Source organism: Podarcis erhardii (assembly GCF_964252035.2).
Source record: "Podarcis erhardii genome assembly, chromosome: 7".
NCBI lineage: Eukaryota > Metazoa > Chordata > Lepidosauria > Squamata > Lacertidae > Podarcis > Podarcis erhardii.
Window position 1 is genome coordinate 78,246,410 of NC_138511.1, and position 20,608 is coordinate 78,267,017.

General features: G+C 43.7%; 1 protein-coding gene across 1 annotated transcript; it reads right to left on the reverse strand.

Moving 5' to 3' along the window:
- Nucleotides 1-11,355: 11,355 nt before the first annotated feature.
- Nucleotides 11,356-20,554, reverse strand: LOC309346002 (phospholipase A2 inhibitor gamma subunit B-like). The gene is made up of 5 exons (XM_081869615.1): nt 20,353-20,554; nt 16,144-16,260; nt 15,100-15,246; nt 13,875-14,012; nt 11,356-12,845 (listed from the first exon to the last, which is right to left on the reverse strand). The coding sequence occupies exons 1-5, from the start codon at nt 20,537-20,539 to the stop codon at nt 12,640-12,642; spliced, it is 795 nt and encodes a 264-aa protein (XP_081725741.1). The 5' UTR covers nt 20,540-20,554; the 3' UTR covers nt 11,356-12,639.
- Between the last annotated feature and the right edge of the window lie 54 nt (nt 20,555-20,608).

The following is a 20,608-nucleotide window of genomic DNA, read 5'->3' on the forward strand; positions in this document are numbered from 1 at the left end:
CTAAAGAAATCTTGTTCTATTCAATGTCAGGACATTTTCCAAATGTTTACAGAGACCAAAACCACCATCACTTTAGGAGGAAACTGAAGAACTGTTACTAACATGCAACAGGAAAAGATGTTTCCTGTCTAAACTCTGTTTTCATTGCTACATATTAGTTTATAGCAGTGGTGGGAAGCCTCTGACTGCAACAGGCCTTCTGGAGGCCACAATGGGCCTCGCTGGGCCTTCCCATGGCCACAACGGACTTAGTTAGGCCTCCTCCTACTGTGTGACATCACACATGTGCCGTGCGTGTGATGTCACAGGCCCATGTCGGGCACCCACAAAGTGGGGCAGGATATGGTGCCCCTGACCCACAAGACCAGTTCCTAACTTATTTGGGAAACCCAAAGTTTTGGCATTTCCTTAACAAGTGTTAAGATTATTTCTCCCTTGTGGCTGCTGTGGCTGAGATGGGAGATTATGTCACTACTCTTAATAACGCAAATGATATAATAATAATAATAATAATAATAATAATAATAATAATAATAATAATAATAATTTAATATTTATACCCTGCCCATCTGGCTGGGTTGTCCAAGCCCCTCTGGGTGGCTTCCAAGACATAAAAACATAATAATAGTAACCATTAGTAATAATAAAACATTAATAGTAACCATCTGACCCAATATAAAAGTCACAATAACTTTAAACAACTTTTATCAAACATAGCAACATTCAACGATCCATTAGAATCTAATAGTAAAGAGTAAAATGAAACATCAGCAAATAATTAAACAGTTCAACCACAATAAAGAATTACCAATATACAATCAATGAAAGTAACAGCAAATCGCAATGCATAAAATACGACAAAACATACAAAACCATGTAAAAGGGTCAAACTGAGAAACAAAGAAGCACAACTTATAAAACTTATAAAGCTATTTAAATATATACGTATCCCTGAACTACTCTCTTCCTAGCTGCTGCTGCTGCTGCTACTGCTGTTCTCAAAGTCATAGTCTGGGAAAGGCTAGATGGAAACACCATTGCCTGCTGAAGAATAGAAAGTCTCTCTCCAATGGAGACCATTGGTAATAAAATATAATAATAATAATAATAATAATAATAATAATAATAATAATACTTTGTTATTTATACCCCGCCCATCTGGCTGGGTTTCCCCAGCCACCCTGGGGGGCTTCCAACAAAAGATTAAAAATACATTGAAACATCAGTCATCAAAAACCAACGGTGAGCTAAATGTTCCATAAGTGCTATACAGACAACCCATCTATGTGCATTCAATATGTGTGCGACTGCACATACATGCATCACACCAAACCCAGAAGTGACCTGATAATGTCACAAAAAAGTCACAAAAAGGGTTGGAAGGGGGCAGGGGCAGAGTGTTTGCAGGCTTCTTCACTAGTAATAATAATAATAATTTATTATTTATACCCCACCCATCTGGCTGGATTTCCCCAGCCACTCTGGGCAGCTCCCAACAGAATATTGAAATACAATAATCTATTAAAAATTAAAAGCTTCCCTAAACAGGGCTGCCTTCAGATGTCTTCTAAATGTCTGGTAGTTGTTTTTCTCTTTGACATCTGGTGGGAGGGCATTCCTCAGGGTGGGTGCCACTACCGAGAAGGCCCTCTGCCTGGTTCCCTGTAACTTGGCTTCTCGCAGCGAGGGAACTGCCAGAAGGCCCTCGGAGCTGGACCTCAGTGTCCGGGCTGGATGATGGAGGTAGAGACGCTTCTTCAGGTATACTGGACCGAGGCCGTTTAGTTCTTCAAATATACAAGATTTTGCTTAAATATGCAGCGCCTTGGAACATAAACCCTGAGTAAATGGGGGCTTGGAGCATCAGCAAACAAAATATCCAAGAGGCTTCCTGTCTCCATAGTGGATCTGCAGCTTTTGCTGTGTTCAGGTTTTGACAGAGAACAGGTTTGAACCCTGGGTTCTGTTGCAGTCAGGTCTGTTCAGTTCCTTCCTTGTTTAAAAAACATTTGTACCTTGCCCTTTCTCACAAAGAGCGAAAAGGGGCCCACATAAAAATCCAACCACAGATGAACTACTTCAAGCATCGCTTACAACATCAAAGATACATTAAAATGCTACAACACCACAGGATAGAAAAAGAAAAGAAAAAACATCCGCAGCAGAGTGACTCTGAAAAACCAAAGAAGCTGAAGTGGTTAAAAAAGAAGCAGCCAAAAACCAGTGCAATAAAACAGCCCTCTACAAGCCAAAAAACTTCTTTGAAGGGAAAGATTGTTTTAATTGTTATTTACTACTTTCTGGAAAGTTATTAAAAAGGGGAAGGGGAGACATGCTTTCTCTGGTGGAGTTCCAGTGCTTTTGTGTGTGGAGCCCATGTTCGCTTCCTATTACCTCTCTTAGACTCTTCATCAGCTTTAGAAATTTCAACCTCAGAAACAGCAGGCGTGAGAGCGAATTCCCTGCCGCCTCCTCTGCTTTAGCTTCCCTATGACTCCCACTCCCCTCTTTCCCATCTATCCTCCCTCCCTTAAAGACCTTCCTCCTCCTGTCTGGACGTCATTGCCAGCTGAAGAGAGGGAGAGGGAGGCAGCTGCAGCTTGGAAAAATCACTGATATGGACAAGAAGCAGTTGCAACTGTGGATATTACACTTGGGTGTTTTAGAGTTTGCTTTTCAGAGTCTAAAGCAGGAAGGAGAGAGGTGGGATCACGTGTGAGAGATGGCTGCAGGTTCTTCTTCTGCCTCTTTTCCACTTCGAGCTGGAGATCTCCACTGCCCTTTCCTTCATTGCTCTTCGCCTCCTCTAGGATTGCCTCCAGGCTATCAATCCTTTGGAAAGAGGGATTCAAGCACATCCCAGAAATTGCCCAGTGAAAGTGGATTAAAGCGTTCTGTCGCAACAAATCTACTCTAGAACTTTTTGTGGTGTGGAAAAGATATGGAACAAATGACGGATAAAGGGGAAGATGTATCACCAACCACTGCAAATGCAAACCAGGATTTGGATTTGTCATTGAAGTCTAACCTTCCTGCAAAACAAATTGGAACAAACGCTCCCTCTAGGCTGGACTTCATCTTACCTCTGTGTACGCTTTGTGCAAGCACAATGGACGCATGCAGCCCCGTTACTCCGCTTTTAGGATAGTGTGTTGATGGGAAAGAATAAATTAAATGGAGGTACCAAGGGGGGAACGGGGGATGAAGTTTAGAGGCAATTCATGATCTGGCTCTGAACTGATTGCAAGAGGTAATTCTTTCATTAGCCATTTGCTCCCTCCCTGCCAAGACTGATAGATGAACTGTTGTTGGAGGCTAGGTGGGGATGCACTAAAATGAATGAGAAGACTGTCCGTAGGAAATAATGGGAGCTGCAAATGCCATTTAACATGACGGGGCTCCATTGAAATACGTGCAAGGAATGAAGCTTGAGAGGGAACTGAACGGATCACAATGCATTGATACAGAGAAATGTAAATACTACTGTTAGGAGTCATCTACACTTCTGTTTGTCCTGTGTTTTCTTCCATTTTGTCCCATGATTTCCAGGCATGGGTCCATGAGATTTTTTTCTTTTGCCTCACTACTTCCCCACTGCTTACTGCTGAATCAGAACATATGTCAATCCACTGGCATTTGTGCAGATTCAGTGGTAAACAGTAGGTTTTCCCAGGGAAAGGGATGGGACAAAAGAAACATCTCTCAGACCCCTACCTAGAAATCATAGGACAAGGGTAGGTGAGCCCTTAAACAAGGGGCATAGTGGGTATCTGGAGACTGAAATATATAAGATAGGAGAAGATAAATTTTGGATTTGCCAGCGGAAAAGGGGAGACTGTTTCATGTGTGGTGCTGCACATGTAAAAAAGTAATTGTTTTGGAAAGAGGGGGGGAATAACAATTATTTATGACATGTTCCCAATTAAATTTCAAACCCAAACCTATGTTGTGCTTATTTAATTATGTGGGGAAAGGTAATTTCCTAGGTAAACAGAAGCCAGTTTTTTATATATACATAATTATATAAGTTATATTTATATGTGTTTGCTTTTCTGCAATTTGTATTTATGGAATTATATAAAAGCTATAAAAGGTAGGAATAAAAAAGTAAATCCACTGGATTGAATTCACAGAATTGTAGATTGGTAGAGTTGGAAAGGGACCCTGCAATAGCAAGGATGTGCAGTTGTCCCATAAGGAGATCGAACCTGCAACTGTGGTGTTATCAGCACCACATTCTAACCAACGGAGCGATCCAGACTCTTTGGGAAGAAGCTGTAGCTCAGTGGTTGAACATCTGTTATGAAGGTCCCAGGTTCAGGTAGGGCAGAGAAATACCCCTGCCTAAAACCCTGGAGCGCTCAATATGTCAATACAGTGGTACCTCAGGTTAAGTACTTAATTCCTTCCAGAGGTCCGTTCTTAACCTGAAACTGTTCTTAACCTGAAGCACCACTTTAGCTAATGGGGCCTCCCACTGCCACTGCACAATTTCTGTTCTCATCCTTAAGCAAAGTTCTTAACCCGAGGTACTATTTCTGGGTTAGTGGAGTCTGTAACCTGAAGTGTCTGTAACCTGAAGCGTATGTAACCCGAGGTACCACTGTATTGAGCTAGATGCACAAGTGGTCAGACTCAGTTTAAGGCAGCTTCCTAGGGCCTTAGGGATTATCCTCACTTCCTGGAAAACACAGGTCCAAGTGGTTTCCCCTTGCCCCACTCCTTTCCCAGGGCAAACCCAGACTTTAGTGATAAATCAGAAGAAAATGTTGGTCCAAGGAAAAGCTGAATTGCTGTTTGCTCCCAACGGAGTGCTAAAAAGTGGAATGCTGTGGCACAAGAGGAAGTCTGGATAAACCCTAACTGGCAGGGATACTCAATTTTTTGTGGAAGAGGCATAGGTTGCATGTGTGAGAGTGTGAATGTAAGGCTGTCATCATGCAGCGCCCCCTGGAGAATTTACAATACTGCCTAACAGTCATGAATTTGCATGAAGTCAGGAGAGGGAAACAAAAGAGAAGGCAGGTTTTTATTTGGCAGAATAACAACAGTAGAAGTTTGAACAAAGCAGAGATGGAATAACACAGCAGAGACGGATTTAGGGCAGTGCGTGCCATTGTGACTATTTAAAATGACATGATTCTGTGTGTGTTTCTGCCTAGTCAGGAATAAAAAGATGGATTTTCTTTATATATGTCTTTAAAAGGTGCTTCTAGGAAAATATGCAAAGCATTAAGGCGATCTTTCATTTCAAAATCAAAGGTGACTTATAAAGTCTTCAAATATATATATATATACATGGGGGGATGTACCCGGCAGGATCGAGTCCTTAGGTTCCTTCCAGCTGGTGAACGGAAGAGTCCAACCTGTGTGGTGATGCTCACACTCAACCTCCTTCTCTGCAGGGAACACCTTTCGCAAAGGAGCAGCATTTTGCACCCTGCAAGATTGAATCCTAGGATTCCATTCTGTACAGTGTTGTTTCAAGGGGAAGATCATTGGGAAGGATGGAGAGGCCAGGTAGGGATTCTTACCTTTTCCCATGAAGATACAGCTCTGCCCCCTGAGAGCCCTGGGATCGCTTAGATGACCTGGGTTATCCAACCCAATCACATATACAGTGGTACCTCGGGTTACAGATGCTTCAGGTTACAGACACTTCAGGTTACAGAATCCGCTGAATAAGTCAAGGTTTCCCCCAACGCATTCTGGGAACTGTAGTCCTGAGAGTTGTTAGAAAACCCCTGTTCTCCTCACAGAGCTGAAATTCCCAGAGTTCTCTGCGAAGTAGGATCACTTGCTACCCCACTCTGAGAATTGCACCCCGGGTTTGCAGCATTCGGGAGCCAAAACATTTGACTCGCAAGCCGTTTGGGATCCAAGGTACAGCTGTAATTGTTGTTTTCTGCCATCTAACATGTGAGTGTTGCAAGCTTTGATCATGTGGTGAAGGTATTGAGTTGCAAATTCGCCATCTTGGAAGGGTGGTGGCTGGGTTTTTTCCTCTTGAGTTCTCTGAGAGTAAGGATGTAAATGAATCTGTCCAAGAATCTGCATGGACTTAGGCAGAATATAGAGCAGGCTAGAAGCGGGGAAGAGAGACAGTTCGGATTTTTGGAATTATCTCTTATTTCTAAGAAGATGCTGAGCCAGTGCTGGACATTGTACAAAATCTTGTGGATATTTTGGATGTATACTTTACTGTATTTTGCTATGTTTCTGAAGAAAGTTCTTTAAGTAAAGTTTGCATAAAGATTTTATGGGTTTGGACAATGATTTCTTCCAAAAAGAGTCCATTCTTATGCTTCCAGTCACTTCAAACTGTGCAATATTAATATCTGCAACGGGTGCCAACACAGAGAAGGAATACTTTACACTGAAGAGTGATTGGTATAGATCATAAAGCTATATCTGCCAACAGAAGGGAAAACTGGGGTGGTTTCTGAATGTGTGTCTTGCATGCTTACCTCCTGTGCTCTCCAACTGAAGGGTGCACAGTTTGTCAAAACCCATGGAACAAGGCGCTCTAGAACCAGTACAGGTCCCACTGCTGTTGCTACAACCCTTGTCCAGCATAGAATCCCCTAAAATGCAGGGGAAACAGGGAGTTCTTAGACCTGAGAGCCTAATTGAATGTCTGCTTGCATCTGCCTATCTACTGTCATAGTAACTAGAGGGCCTTTACCAGGGTTCCACCCCACCTCTGATGCTGAGGTACTGGAGAAATGGCATTCTTCATTGTTGAGTTTATTGATTCATTTAAAAAAAAAATAGCCTGCTCCTTTTGGGCAAAAGATGCTTCCACAGTGGCTTATAGATCTGTTAAAAACAAGATGGCCCCTGCCCTCAGTCTAGGGTTGCCAGGTTTCCTCTTTTTCCAGGACACACCCTCTTTTTCATGGGTATGTAAAATTAGAGTCATCATAGCGATCCACAGTTAAAAGTAGTAGTCGGCAAATGTGTCCTCATTTTTGCTCTTCAAAATATGGCAACCCTAAATGACACTGTTGAAAAGACATGAAGCGAAAGGAGATGGGAAGGGAGGAGGAAGAAGGAAATCTAGTTCAGTTACCTGTTATTAGTTACATGCTCTTTTGGTGACCAGCTGGGATGGAAACAGTTTAAGGATCATAATTAAGGAGCCAAAAGTTGCTGGTCTTTCAACTGGTCCGATGGAGCAGCCCTGCTTCCCATCTCTTCCTCCCTCAGTTGATGGAATGGTTGCTGCCAGGAATCTGGCTTCTCAGCCAAGCAGATGGTGGCCCTCCAGCTAGTTTATGGAATTACAGTCATACCTTGGAAGTCAAACAGAATCCATTCCGGAAGTCCATTCGATTTCCAAAACATTCAGAATCCAAAGCATGGCTTCTGATTGGCTGCAGGAAGGTCCTGCAGCCAATCGGAAGCTGCAGACCCCCCATCAGACGTTTGGCTTCCAAAAATAGTTCGCAAACTGGAACAGTCACTTCCAGGTTTGCAGCGTTTGGGAGCCAAAACATTCAAGAACGAAGCTGTTTGGAAACCAAGGTACAACTGTATCTAGGGCACTACTTTTAACATCTTTTTAGTACCAGTCTGCCCAAAGCAGGCTTCCTTTGCTTGCTTTAAACATCGTTTTAAATGCAGCTTTCTTGGGGACCTCTGTAGTCAGAAAATGATTGTCACTTCCTCTAACAGCAAACATAGTTGCTGATGGGTAATGGTTTCATAGCAGGAATAGGGCCAAAGAGAAACAAGAGGGAGGTATCAGCATATTCTGAGGAACCCCAAGATTTGAAGTACATTTTTGAGGAGGGTGAACTAAAAGGTTGGAAAGCAAAAAAGCAAAGCAGAACTCAAAACAGGCCACAAGAGAGAGATGAAACCTAGCCAGAGGTTCACAGCCAAGAAATGTCACCTCTAAATTATTTAATGTGTAAACAGGCATGTAGAACAGGCATGTCATCATTTTCACCTGCAAGACACCAGCAGGGACGCTCATTCCTGTGCCAGGTGAGAGGAGTAGCCACCGCTGATGCTCTTTGACACAAGCTGGGTATTGTCAGCAACCCCCAACCAAAAAAAGATCTCAAAGACCTCCCTTCTCAAGGAGCCGAATATGCTCACCCACAACTATGGAGATGGCAAGGAGGCAGACACTCAGAAGAGTGTTCATAATTCCAGCCCAAGGCTGAGATTCAAACCACAGGGGTGCAATGGTGTCTCTGACTATGCCAGGGCCATTCTACAGAACAAAGCAGAGAAACGCTTTCTGGAAAGGGAATGTGAGAGGCCAAACACTTTCCCTGCCTTCTGCCCTGCTGCCCTCTCACCCCATCAAAGGGACTCAGCCCAATTTGCAGTAATATCATCACAGCAATAGCAGCTTTACAAAGGAGGCCAAACTGGACAACATCCACATTAGGGTTTGTCCTCACTTCTGCTTGTCCCCTGCCTAGAAAGAATTAATTTGAGAGGTTCCCCCCTTGTCCTGTGCTTTTGCCTTCACCCTGCTGCTCTTCCTCATTCCTTAGCTCTAAATCAGAACAAATGGCCACCTGCAGAAAGCCTGATTGCTGTTTGTTCCAATTCAGAGGTAAGCTGCAGGTTTTCCTGGGGGGAAGCAGCAAGGCAAATGGAATGTGGATGAGCCCTTATTTTAGAATGACAGCTATTTCTGGGACAAGATGTCGGCCGCTAGAGGGAGCAACTTACAGCTTGTGTCTAGGAGAGCTCAGCAGAGGCTGCCTGGAAGTTTCTCACCCCACCCCACCCCACCCCACATTATTTTTCTTTATTGCAGTGCATTTATTTATTTAATTCGTTTTCACTTTTAACAATTATCACCATACATAAATCGTAATCGTTTTCCAAATAGGATTCTCAGAATCCTAGAACTTCTGTTCCTCCCCCCCACCCTCCATGGTTTCCCTGGATATTCTTTTCAAATTGCATCGTACCATATTTTCCGTATTTTCTTAAAACTCCATTTTTATCCTAATTCTCCCTTCATTGCAGGTGTTGTTTTTAAATACTGCCATTGTTTTTAATTGTTTACAGTGTTTTTTCAAGTAACTTATAAAATTTCCCCATTCTTTATTAAAATTAATGTCCTCTTGATGTCTGATTTTCGCCATTTTGGCATAGTCTATCATCTTTATCAACCATTCTTCTTTTGTAGGTAATTTGTCCTCCTTCCATCTTTGGGCAAGTAGCATCCGCGCAGCTGTTGTAGAGGCTGCCTGGAAGTTTCTCATAGCCATTAATTTCAGTAGGTCTGCTCTAACCTTGACAAACACTGGTTATTGCTCCAAGCACACTAGGTCCAGGACCTTTCAGCAGCATGAATCTGAGAAGTCCCTTTAGAGAACAGGGGTTGAGATATTATTTAAAAATCTAAGGGTCACCTTCATTGATGAGTGGTAGTGGGTGTGGCTAGAGACAAAAGTGGGCGGAGCAACACATGTGACATCCAGCCATGTGGTGTGGCATCCAGTGGGGGTGTATGGGAGTGTGCACGAGTATAGATGTGCTCCCGTGTATACATATATGTATACCATATATAAATTAACAAATTACCTTTTGCTTTAATATGTTGTGCTGAGGACTTCCCATCTCGACTGACTCTCCAAAATGCTGGAACACTGCAGCAGTTAAGGTCCTGTTATCCTCTGTAGAGGTTCGTTCAGCCTAGAAGATCATTGCTCAGCTATGGGAAATGCTTCACTTTCTCCTGGACGTTCCATCTTCTGTGTTCTATAACTGCCACTGCAGCCACAACTCTGCTTCATTCACATCGGAGCAGATCGGAGAAGGTGGAAATCGAAATGTTTTGCTTAAGCTGCTCCAGAGGTTAGGGCTCGGACCGATGGATTCAAGTTTCAAGAAAGGAGATTCTCACTAACCATTAGAAATTGAGCTGTTGAGAGTGGAACTAACTACTTTAGACAGTGGTGGAATCTCCTTTGTTGAAAGTTTTAAAGCATCTATCAGGGATTCTTAAGCTGTGATTTCTATATTGCAGGGGGTTGTACTAGATGACCCTTGAGGAAGTGGCATAGTATGGGTTGCAAGTGCCCGGGGCAAAGCAAGTATTCTCAGCACTGCCTGCCAACAGGCTGGAACAAAGGGGAAATAGCTTAGTGACCTACCCATTATTGACCTTATACCCCATTACAGACCAATAATGCTCTGTAGATCTTCCACCTTTATTTCCCTCCACCCCACAGCTCCCTACAGATGAAGTCTCGGGTCTGAATGTTTATTTCAGAGCAGCTGCAGAGAACCATTGATGAAAGGTCTCTAGGGAAGAGGGGAAATCTTATTCCCTATTTGGATAAGGCTCCTCATAATTGTTTAATGCTTTTAAGTACTGCATAGCACGTAATGCTTTCCCAGTCTCATCCGCTTTCATGATTCATCATGATGGCATTGCACCCTAGAAAATAAACACAATTAAGTCTATTTCACAGTGCCACCACCAGCAGCATAGTGGTGCAGAATTATAAACTGGTTCAACATCCTAACATGGACAACTTTCATTTCTCTCTACAAAAAAAGACACACGCTTTGAAAGGCAACCAAATCAACTCCATTTACCTCTTATTTTTCAGTTGCTGCTTTGCTAATGGTGTTTTATAGATTGTGATTGTTTTTCAAGTGATTTGTTAAGAATCTTACATGATTTATGCTGTACTTGCAATGTTCTGTTTTGTTACTGTTATTTATTGTCAGTGTTAGAAACAGAGATATGAAAGCCAGGAGCTAAATGGCACCTTAAATGTAGGTTATGGGTGCAACAACGGAATGTCTAGGTGCACTTTTGTTACAAGAAGAATACAAAGCTGAAAATGAATGAACTGCAGCTAAAATATTATGTTCATTTTTCACATGGTCTAGTCCTTCCCCCTGTCCACCCCCTTAATATTCTTAAGAGGGTCTCTTCTCCAGGCTTCAGAGAGTAGATGGAAGTGGTCAGAAAAAAGGTCCACCTTTCCTTTCGCTCTGCAGTTTTTATCTGAAATCTTAGACACAGTACTGCACCCAGAAGTCAGAAACCTCTCGCACTAATGAAATTCCCTGTCGCAAAATGTGCCTAGAACAATGGGAATATTGAACTGTTTATTGTTTGTAAGCAGCTTTGGGATTCATTTGACTAGAAAATAGGCTAGAAATACAAATAACAATATTTCAGTCCACAAGCAGAGCCGATGCATGCTCTTAACATTTACAATGTAGTCATTTGATTGAAAGAAATTGTCAATATACAGTTGTTTATCGTGCAAAAGCAACTCTGCTCCTGATTCCACTTTGCACTTCAACAATCAGCATTGTGACAGGCAAGCATGTAAAGAAATACACACATCATATTGTGGCTCATTATCTCATTACACAAGCCTAGAAAGTTTTATTTTTGAACAGGGTGGAGATTAGGGACAGACAGACAGACAGACAATTAGATATGTGAAACGTGCAATCCTATGGTCCCTAAGAGAGCATCCCAGTGACTAGTTATTTGGGTGGTCCCTTCCTTCCTTCCTTCCTTCCTTCCTTCCTTCCTTCCTTCCTTCCTTCCTTCCACCCCATCCTGCCATCAACCTAGGTCCAGGGTGCCTCAGGAATCGCTTGAACACTTATATCCCCAGCTCAAGCAATGAGATCATCTGCACAAGCACACCAACTCTAGGGGCCTGAGGTGTCTTTGGCCCCCTCCATATTTGTTGAAAGTGGGCCGAGCCCCTTCCATGTTGAGGAGGCTCGCCGCATGTCGTGCGCATGCGACACCACACACATCAGGCAACAAACATTGCAGCTTCAGCAGCCGGCTCCTCCAGAGCGCTCAGCCTCCTCCCAACAGCACAACAATGCAAGCATGGCGCATGCATGATGTCACACATGCGCACCACATGCCGGGGCCCCTCAGTCTTGGGGAGGGGCCAACAACCTGGCGCCTCTGCATTTGCATGAGTGTTGTTGCTCATTCCCCAAGTTTGTAATGTGTGCGTGATGACATCATCAGCCCAGCCTTGTGGAACACTGCAACAGAGATCAGCAGGTGCCTTTTCTTCCAACTTTTAAACGCCTGCTGAAATCTTTCTATTCCCCCAGGCCTACGCAGGCAATTAAGAATACAGCTTTCTACAGTGGTTAACTGGTGTCTGTTTCTAACTTTTTCATATGTTTTTACTGTATGGTTTTACGCACTTTGTGGATTTTAAAAAATGAAATAGCAGTCCATAAATAGATTTTTTTATAAATATTTGTATCGTTGTCCAACAATATCTGGAGTGCTTCAGGTTCCCCATGGCTGAACTACAGCAGCAAAGGAGTTACTATTCAAAACATGTTTCCTCATCAACTACAGCATTATAAATGCTACACGTCTGTCCGTTCTCCTTCCAAAATATAAATAATAAAAATAAAATAAAATAATTGTATTTCAATATTTTGTTGGAAGCTGCCCAGAGTAGCTGGGGAAACCCAGCCAGATGGGCGGGGTATAAATAATAAATTATATTATATATAGAGGAAACGCTCTTTCTTTTGAAAATATTTCCTGGAAGATTTGACTCTCTTAGCTCTACGTTCTTCACAAAAAGGCGACGTTCTGGATAACGCCTGAGCGGAAAGGAGAAATTGCTCAGGTTTATCATGCAGGGATCATGGAAGGCCTGTCACAAACAGGAGCCCAGCATGGCTGGAGAGGAAAAGTCCAAACAATTCTGGAATGATGCTAGCTGCTCTGGAGGCTAGTACACAATGGCTCGTCTCAAGTAACCTCATCTTGGCCGCAGAGGCAAACTTCTCCATCTGATCACAGTAAGCCTTGTTTGCACACCCCTTCATGATGGTCACAGTGTTCCCTTCTGCAGAGAGAATTTCAGGAGATGGCAGTCAACATCAGGAGAATGGAAGGGCCCTGAAACTCTTCTCCCTCTCAATAGCTCACATGAGACTCTTGATCTCAGGGTCGTGGGTTGGAGCCCCACATTGAGCAAAATGATTCCTGCACTGCAGGGGGTTGGACTAGATGGCCCTCGGGGCCCCTTTCAATGCTTCAATTCTCTGATGCTATTCTTAATTCTATTTGGCCGGATGCAGGAAGTGGAGAAGCTAGGACAGAAGAGGCCTAGAATAAAGGGTTACCACCTTTGCTTTGGCAAAATATGGGACAGGGTGGGGCGGGGTGGTTGGGGGACGATTCCCCCCCCCCATCCAGTGGTGAAGTGACTTCAAAGCAATCTCTTGCAAACTCTTGCAGCCTAACAGGGTGGCCCCTTTGGAATTTGGTACACACACATGTAAACACACATACACATGAATTTATAAATCTGCCTGTGATTGGCTACCCAGATCTTACATACATGACTGTTCACACACCCTTTCAAAGACATGCATTTGAAGAGGTTCCCTAACTTGGCGCGCGCACACACACACACACACACACACAGAGAGAGAGAGAGAGAGAGAGAAGACCTGAAATACAGAACAAAGCTGTATCATCACAGGATGTAGCATTTTACATTGAAATACAGGACAAACCTGTATGATACAGGACAGGTGGCAACCCTCAGTGGGCTATTGCATATGAAAGCTGCTGTCAAAACTACCCAAGGATGTGAAAAGGGACATTCTGGGAACTGTAGTTTGTTAAGGGTGCGGAGAGCTTTTCTCCTCATGGAGCTACAATCTCCAGGGTTCCCTGGGAGGAGAGTGTTGCTTGCTAAACCATTCTGGGAATAGTTAGGAGGCAATTCCCGCCACTTCCCCGACCTACAATTCCCATAGTGGTTTAACAAACAAATCCCTCTTCATGTGTAAAGTTGAAAATACAGTACACAGGGAAGGGGAGATGTTTCTTATCGGATCACCTTGAGCACGTCAGAATGACTTACCTGTACTTGGGGTCTGAAACAACTGAGCGCAATAGTACTCATCTCCGGAACATTCCATAGACTCTTCCACACACACGCCGTGCACAGAATAGCAAGACGGGCATCTAAATCCGTTAACTGTGATTTTTCTAGGACGCACTGCAAGAAAGAGGAGGCAGGTAGACCCGAGATAAGATAAGACATTGCAACCAAATTATTATTATTTATGACATTTGCATGCCACTGTCACACACAGAGAAGTTCTTTGCACCTCTCCTCTGTTCAGAACAGAGTGGAGGCCCAGCCTACTGGTAACCATTGAAATGCAGGCATGTCTTAGGATGTATCTTCAAGGAACAAGAAGTTAAGCCAGCAGAAGTGGGAAATGAGGAGGAACAGCAAACAACCTCTCCTGAGAGCCAGTGTGGTGTAGTGGTTAAGAGTGGTGGACTCGTAATCTGGTGAACCAGGTTCGCGTCTCTGCTCCTCCACATGCAGCTGCTGGGTGACCTTGGGCTAGTCACACTTCTCTGAAGTCTCTCAACCTCACTCACCTCACAGAGTGTTTGTTGTGGTGCAGGAAGGGAAAGGAGATTGTTGGGCACTTTGAGACTCCTTAAAGTTAAAGGTAAAGGGACCCCTGACCGTTAGGTCCAGTTGCGGACGACTCTGGGGTTGCGGCGCTCATCTCACTTTACTGGCCGAGGGAGCTGGCATACAGCTTCCAGGTCATGTGGCCAGCATGACTAAGCCGCTTCTGGCAAACCAGAGCAGTGCACGGAAACGCCGTTTACCTTCCCACCGGAGCGGTACCTATTTATCTACTTATACTTTGATGTACTTTCAAACTGCTAGGTGGGCAGGAGCTGGGACCAAACAATGGGAGCTCACCCCATCGCGGGTATTTGAACCGCCGACCTTCTGATCGGCAAGCCCTAGGCTGTGTGGTTTAACCCACAGCGCCACCCGCTTAGGGTAGTGATAAAGCGGGATATCAAATCCAAACTCTTCTCTTCTTCCTGCATGGTAGAGTTTTGAGAGGTGTTCTAGTAGGTACCGGAGGGCATATTGGTGCCCTTGAGGACCACTTCGGCAAACCCTGGATCAAGCCATTCACTGATACAAGCCCAGTGAGATTAAAATGGAAAAGGTGTGCGTGGAAGAAAGAAGACATTGGATAGTTGTTCGCCCCCCCCGACTTAAATATGGTAAGCAGGGAGAGATAAGGAGGCGTCAAAGTACCTACAGGGGTTAATGCTCTTGCAGTCATCTGCTGTGCAGCACGAAATCTTGCCCAGTATTGTCCGCCTCTTGCCCATATTGAAAACTGCAAGTTCTTTGTCACAGTTGTTAGACTGGGTGCAGTTCTTCACAGTTGTCTGCTTATTTTGTCCTGTAGGGATAGGAAAAGAGAGGTGATGTTTGATACAGCAGAGAAGTATCCGCTGCAAGAAAATTCCTGGCCATGGAGCTCAACATCTTGTTGTCCTAATGTTATAATGAACCTGGTTGCTGCTACGGTTAGGTCCATCGAGCCCACTTTTGTCCATCAATCTGGCGCCTGCCAGATGGTTTGGACTACAACTCCCATCAGCCCCAGGTAGCACCGCTGGATTCCCCCACCTCTGCCCCCTGCACAGTTATTATTTTGTATTCATTCGCTAAATTTGTACCCTGCCTTTCCAGCAAATGGTGTTCAAGGCGGTTAACAATAACAACACAAATAGAATAAAATAGCAATAATACAGAGAAGTCACCATCAATACAATCAACAAAGATACCAGTTTAAACCAATTTTGATGGGTGATTGGGGGAGTTACCTTTCCCTGGCAGATACATGCCCTGGCAAATTTTAGACATTCAAATTTCAGTGGTCCCAAAATTTGGAACCCCACTACCTCTCATCTTCTAATCTACGTCACTGTGGAACCACCCCATGGCACCCTTTTGGCTTAGCACCCAGTGCAGGCAAACAAGTCAGGCTCTCCTAAATCTGCCTCTGCCTGCCCCTTCCCAGTTCATACTCTGGGAGACCCTGCAGAACACATTTAGGGGTGGACAGCAGGGGAAGTCCTGCTGTTCAAGCATAACAGCTCTCAGTTCCTTTAGTGAACTATAGTTCCCAGGATTGTTTAGAGGAAGTCTGTTTAAAGCGGTATGATACTGTTGTTAATGTAAGGTGCAGATGAGGAGTACCTATCCTGCATGATCCAATCAGCCCAGGTGCATGAAAGAGAAAAGTCAAAACAATTCCAAACTTTCCCCACAAATTCAGGCCCTTTGCCCTTACCGAATGACCTCTCCAACTGAAGGACACCACATTCTTCGTAATCAATGGGGCAAGTTTGCCTCTGCCCTTGGCAATTCCTTCCAGTTGTTTCACAACTCCAACACTCCAGGGAAAACCCTTAAAGGAAAAGGAAAACAGGTGTCAGCCGGCTTCTTTAATTGTCAGGACTAAAAAAAAGCCACGGAACATTTTATTTACATTTATATTAGTTATTTTAGTTCATCAAATTTATAAACCACTTGATCGTTTTTTTAAAAAAAACACCTCACCTCAAGGCAGTTTACAAAAAGAATAAAACAATAAAAAGAGTTTAAAACAGCTTTATAAAACCTTCCAAAAATATTTAAAATCCAAGCCAAGTTTTTTTAAAAAAGAACAAAACAAAGCATTGAAACACAAATCAACTTTCTGTGGTTCCGGGTAAAGGTAAGGGTAAAGGGACCCCTAACCATTAGGTCCAGTCGTACAGCTTCCAGGTCATGTGGCCAGCATTACTAAGCTGCTTCTGGCAAACCAGAGCAGTGCATGGAAATGCCGTTTACCTTCCCGCCGGAGTGGTACCTATTTATCTACTTGCACTTTGATGTGCTTTTGAACTGCTAGGTTGGCAGGAGCAGGGACCAAGCAACAGGATTCGAACCACCAACCTTCTGATCGGCAGGTCCTAGGCTCTGTGGTTTAACCCACAGCACCACCCGCATCCTGTGGTTCCGGGTAGGCTTGTTGAAACAGAAATCATTTTAGCAGTAGTCAGAAAGAGTACAGTGAAGGAGCCCACCTGATGTGAATTAGAAGCGAGGTACAAAGTATGGGTGCTTCTGCACTGAAAGGTCAGCTTCTTTAAAATATCCTGCCCTTCTTACCAAAGGAGCCCAGGGTGTCAAACAACAAGTGATAAATTAGTTTTTAAAAAAACTTAGAAACAATTCCAATGCAGTTGGGAAAGTTCTCAGCTGAAAAGACTTGGTGGAAGAAGAAGAGTTTGGTTTTGAGGACTTCCGGGTTGGCGCCATCGCCGAATGGCGGACTCCCTCCGAGCTCCGGAGGGAGCCTGCTCGGTAGGGGCTGGGTCCTGCCGCGCCGGCGACGCGGGGACCCTTAAAAACCATGGGCGCTAAAACCCATGGACATGGTGACTCGGCTGGCACCTTTTGAGCCCCCCCCGACCCGCGAAGGAGCCTTTTTAAAGGCTGCGGAACGGGTGACGGGGGGGGTGGTGCTTTGAGTCCTCCGCTTCCCCTGCCGAGCGAAGCCGCATGCCATTCGACGGAGAGCGCTGACTTCTTCCATTGGAAATTTGGACTTAAAAGCATAACCCGTGAGTAATCGGAACTTGGATTAAAAAAGGCGAGAAATTTTTTAAAGAATTCGGAATGAGCGGGGGAGGTATAAAAAGGAAGTCAGCCCCCCCCCTGTTGTAGAGGAGCTAAAGTAAAGGACTTAACATCTAAGATTGAGCGCAACCTTATTTTGATAAAGTTATGAAATTTCGCGATGGAAAATTATAAGATTGAGCTGGAGGAGAAAAGTGGAATTTATTCAAAAAGCAACCCCCCGCCCCGGAACCTGGGAGCGTCTTAGTGAGAGCGCCGGGAGAAGACAAGGAGAGGTTTTGACAGCTGTCAAAGAGCTGTCAAAGCAGAAGAACAATAATGAGAACTTTGTTACGAGGACTTTGCCGGTTATATTTGTTACAAATTGGATACAAAATGTTTAAAATAAGGAATAATAAAGTTACTTTGACTGGTGGACGTGATCTGGAAGGGAACTGAGTTATTATAATCCACCTAGAGGAGCCGAGGGATATTACAAGTTGTTGGCATCGAATTTGACAGAACTTTTTATCTCCTGGGAAACTGCAGAAATGGAACATTATTTTGACTACAGAGGTTTACACACTAAAGTAGACAATAGACTTATCTATTGAAAATGGAAGGGACTTGGCATTATGTTTCGTTCCTGAATAACAGAGCCTCTGCAGTGGAATTTAGAAGCTTTTGGAATTAGAACATTTGTGCAGGAAAACAGGAAAAGAAAGAGGAGAGAGACTAACAAGAACAACAAGAATAATAAGAATTGGACAAAGTTGGAAGTGGGAACATTTGGGAAATCCAGATTTGAAAGGTTTAAGAAATAAAATTGGAGTTTTACTCCCAAGTATATAAAAATCTGGATGGAAAAAATGGGCCTTTTTGAGATAGACTCCTTCCAAGATTGGACATTTAAAATTAAAGAAGACTGGTAAAGGACTATGGCTTAAATAAATGTGGGAACTCCAGGAAGACATCAGATGTTGATCAATACGGGAAACGCAACCAGGAAAAGGGGGAGGGATTTGGAATCCAAAGGCTGTAAAATCAAAATCATATTTTATTTTATTATATTTTAATCTATTATGTATATTAAAGGGGGGAACGCGCGGAAGGGAATAGGTCGATCTTAGGAGATGGGAAAATATTTTTAAATTGGGCTAATGATAATAAGGTTAAAATTTGGGATAATAAATTGCTGAATTTATTTGTAAGAATTGGAATACAAGAGGGGGAGGGGAGGGGAAGTCCTGGAAAGATGTTATGGAAAATAAGATCTTAAATTTGGATGTTTTGTTTTTTTATATTGTTATAATTGGAAATTCTTAATAAATATTATTAAAAAAAAAGAAGAAGAAGAAGAAGAGTTTGGTTTTGATATCCCACTGTATCACTACCCTAAGGAGTCTCAAAGCGGCCAACAATCTCCTTTCCTTTCCTCCCCCACAACAAACACTCTGTGAGGTGAGTGGGGCTGAGAGACTTCAAAGAAGTGTGACTAGCCCAAGGTCATCCAGCAGCTGCATGTGGAGGAGCGGAGACGCAAACCTGGTTCACCAGACTACGAGTCTACCACTCTTAACCACTACACCACACTGGAAGGGTAAGGTTTTCAGCAGGTGCCAAAAAGACAACAGAAGTGGAACCTGTTTAATAATCAAGGGGAAGGCATTCCAAGGGGCAGATACCGCCACACTAAAGGCCCAATTCGTATATTGTGTGGAACGGATGTCCTGATAAGGTGGCATCTCCAGGAAACCTCACTTACAGAGCACAGTAACTGGCTCGGCATACAAAGGGGTGTGACGATTAGGTTATGAATATGGGGAAAACTTAAAGGTGAACTGATCCTATGTAAGTGCTTTGCAAAACAATATACAAACCTTCAGGCCCACTAGCGGAATGTGTCAGTTGTTTTAAACAGAGCACTCAGAGGCAAAGTAATGCTAGGAATCAGAATCAATCAATACAATAAGCAAGATATTTGGGGGGAGGCTGGAGGCGAGTGTTGTTTATTCCACTAATGCATTTGAAATATTTATAGGCTGCCTTTAACGGCTGGAAGTCTCCCAAGGGAACTTTGAGTAAAACATAATAACCTAATAGCAAAGCAAATAAATAAATAAATGCTTAAGCACAAACGTAACCCCTAGCAGAAATAGCCTATATTCCAATTCTCGTCAAATAAGAAAACAATAAATGATATATATAGCTTGAGCACTTGAAACAACACTGAAACCACGGCTCTGCAGTAGCGCCTATGTTTTAAGATTCATATTGTTTGCTCTGTTCACAGGGCATGAGAATGGAGTGTGTCCTTATTTCACTCGTTGTGCCCTCCCTCCGACTTTCCCGCACTGAGCGCTGGTCTACACAGCTTTCCCCCAGGAAAACCCACCGTTTACCACTGATTCAGAATAATCGGTTTTTCCACAGGTAGACGTTTGTTCTGATTCAACAGTAAACAGCGGGTTTTCCCAGGGGAAGCGGAGGGACAAACAAAAAAAAATGTGGACCAGGGTCTAGAAAGCATGGGGCAAACCAAAAACCTCTCCGACCCATGCTTTCTAGAATGAGCCCTGAACAGAACACTGGGGACCCATGAATCAGGGCCATTTCTTAAGTGCTTCAAGGACTCCGGGGGGCACAAAGGTCCCAAATCAAATTAGCATCAAGGTACCAAGTGCCTCTGGGCAAATTATGACAGCAAACAGCTGTCGTCACACTGGGAATTTTGGCATGCCCAGCTGAACCATATGCAAACCTTAAAAAAAAAAGTTTTAAAAGTGGAGGAATGGACAGGAGACCCAGTGCTCAGCGCATACAAGCCAAAGTTTGGTCCTGCACCTCTCTGAGCCCCACCACCACCACCACCAACCATGAATCACAAAACACTTACCTGCAGGTATGAAAATATAAAGGAGGCAGGTGAGGAAAGCACTGCTCATGGCACCAGACATCTGTTTCAAGACTAGAATCAGAGCCAGGTTTGAAAATCCGTTGCTTGCAGCAAAAGATCTTTGCATCTGAAAGAGCTGGGCTGGTTTACTGCAGACCAACACTTCCCAGAAAGAGGGAGAAGGCATCTAAGAGCTCTCCAGCAATCAAGTATATTTATGTGGTTGCCACCTAGTGTCCAAAGGGCTAGAGCGTTT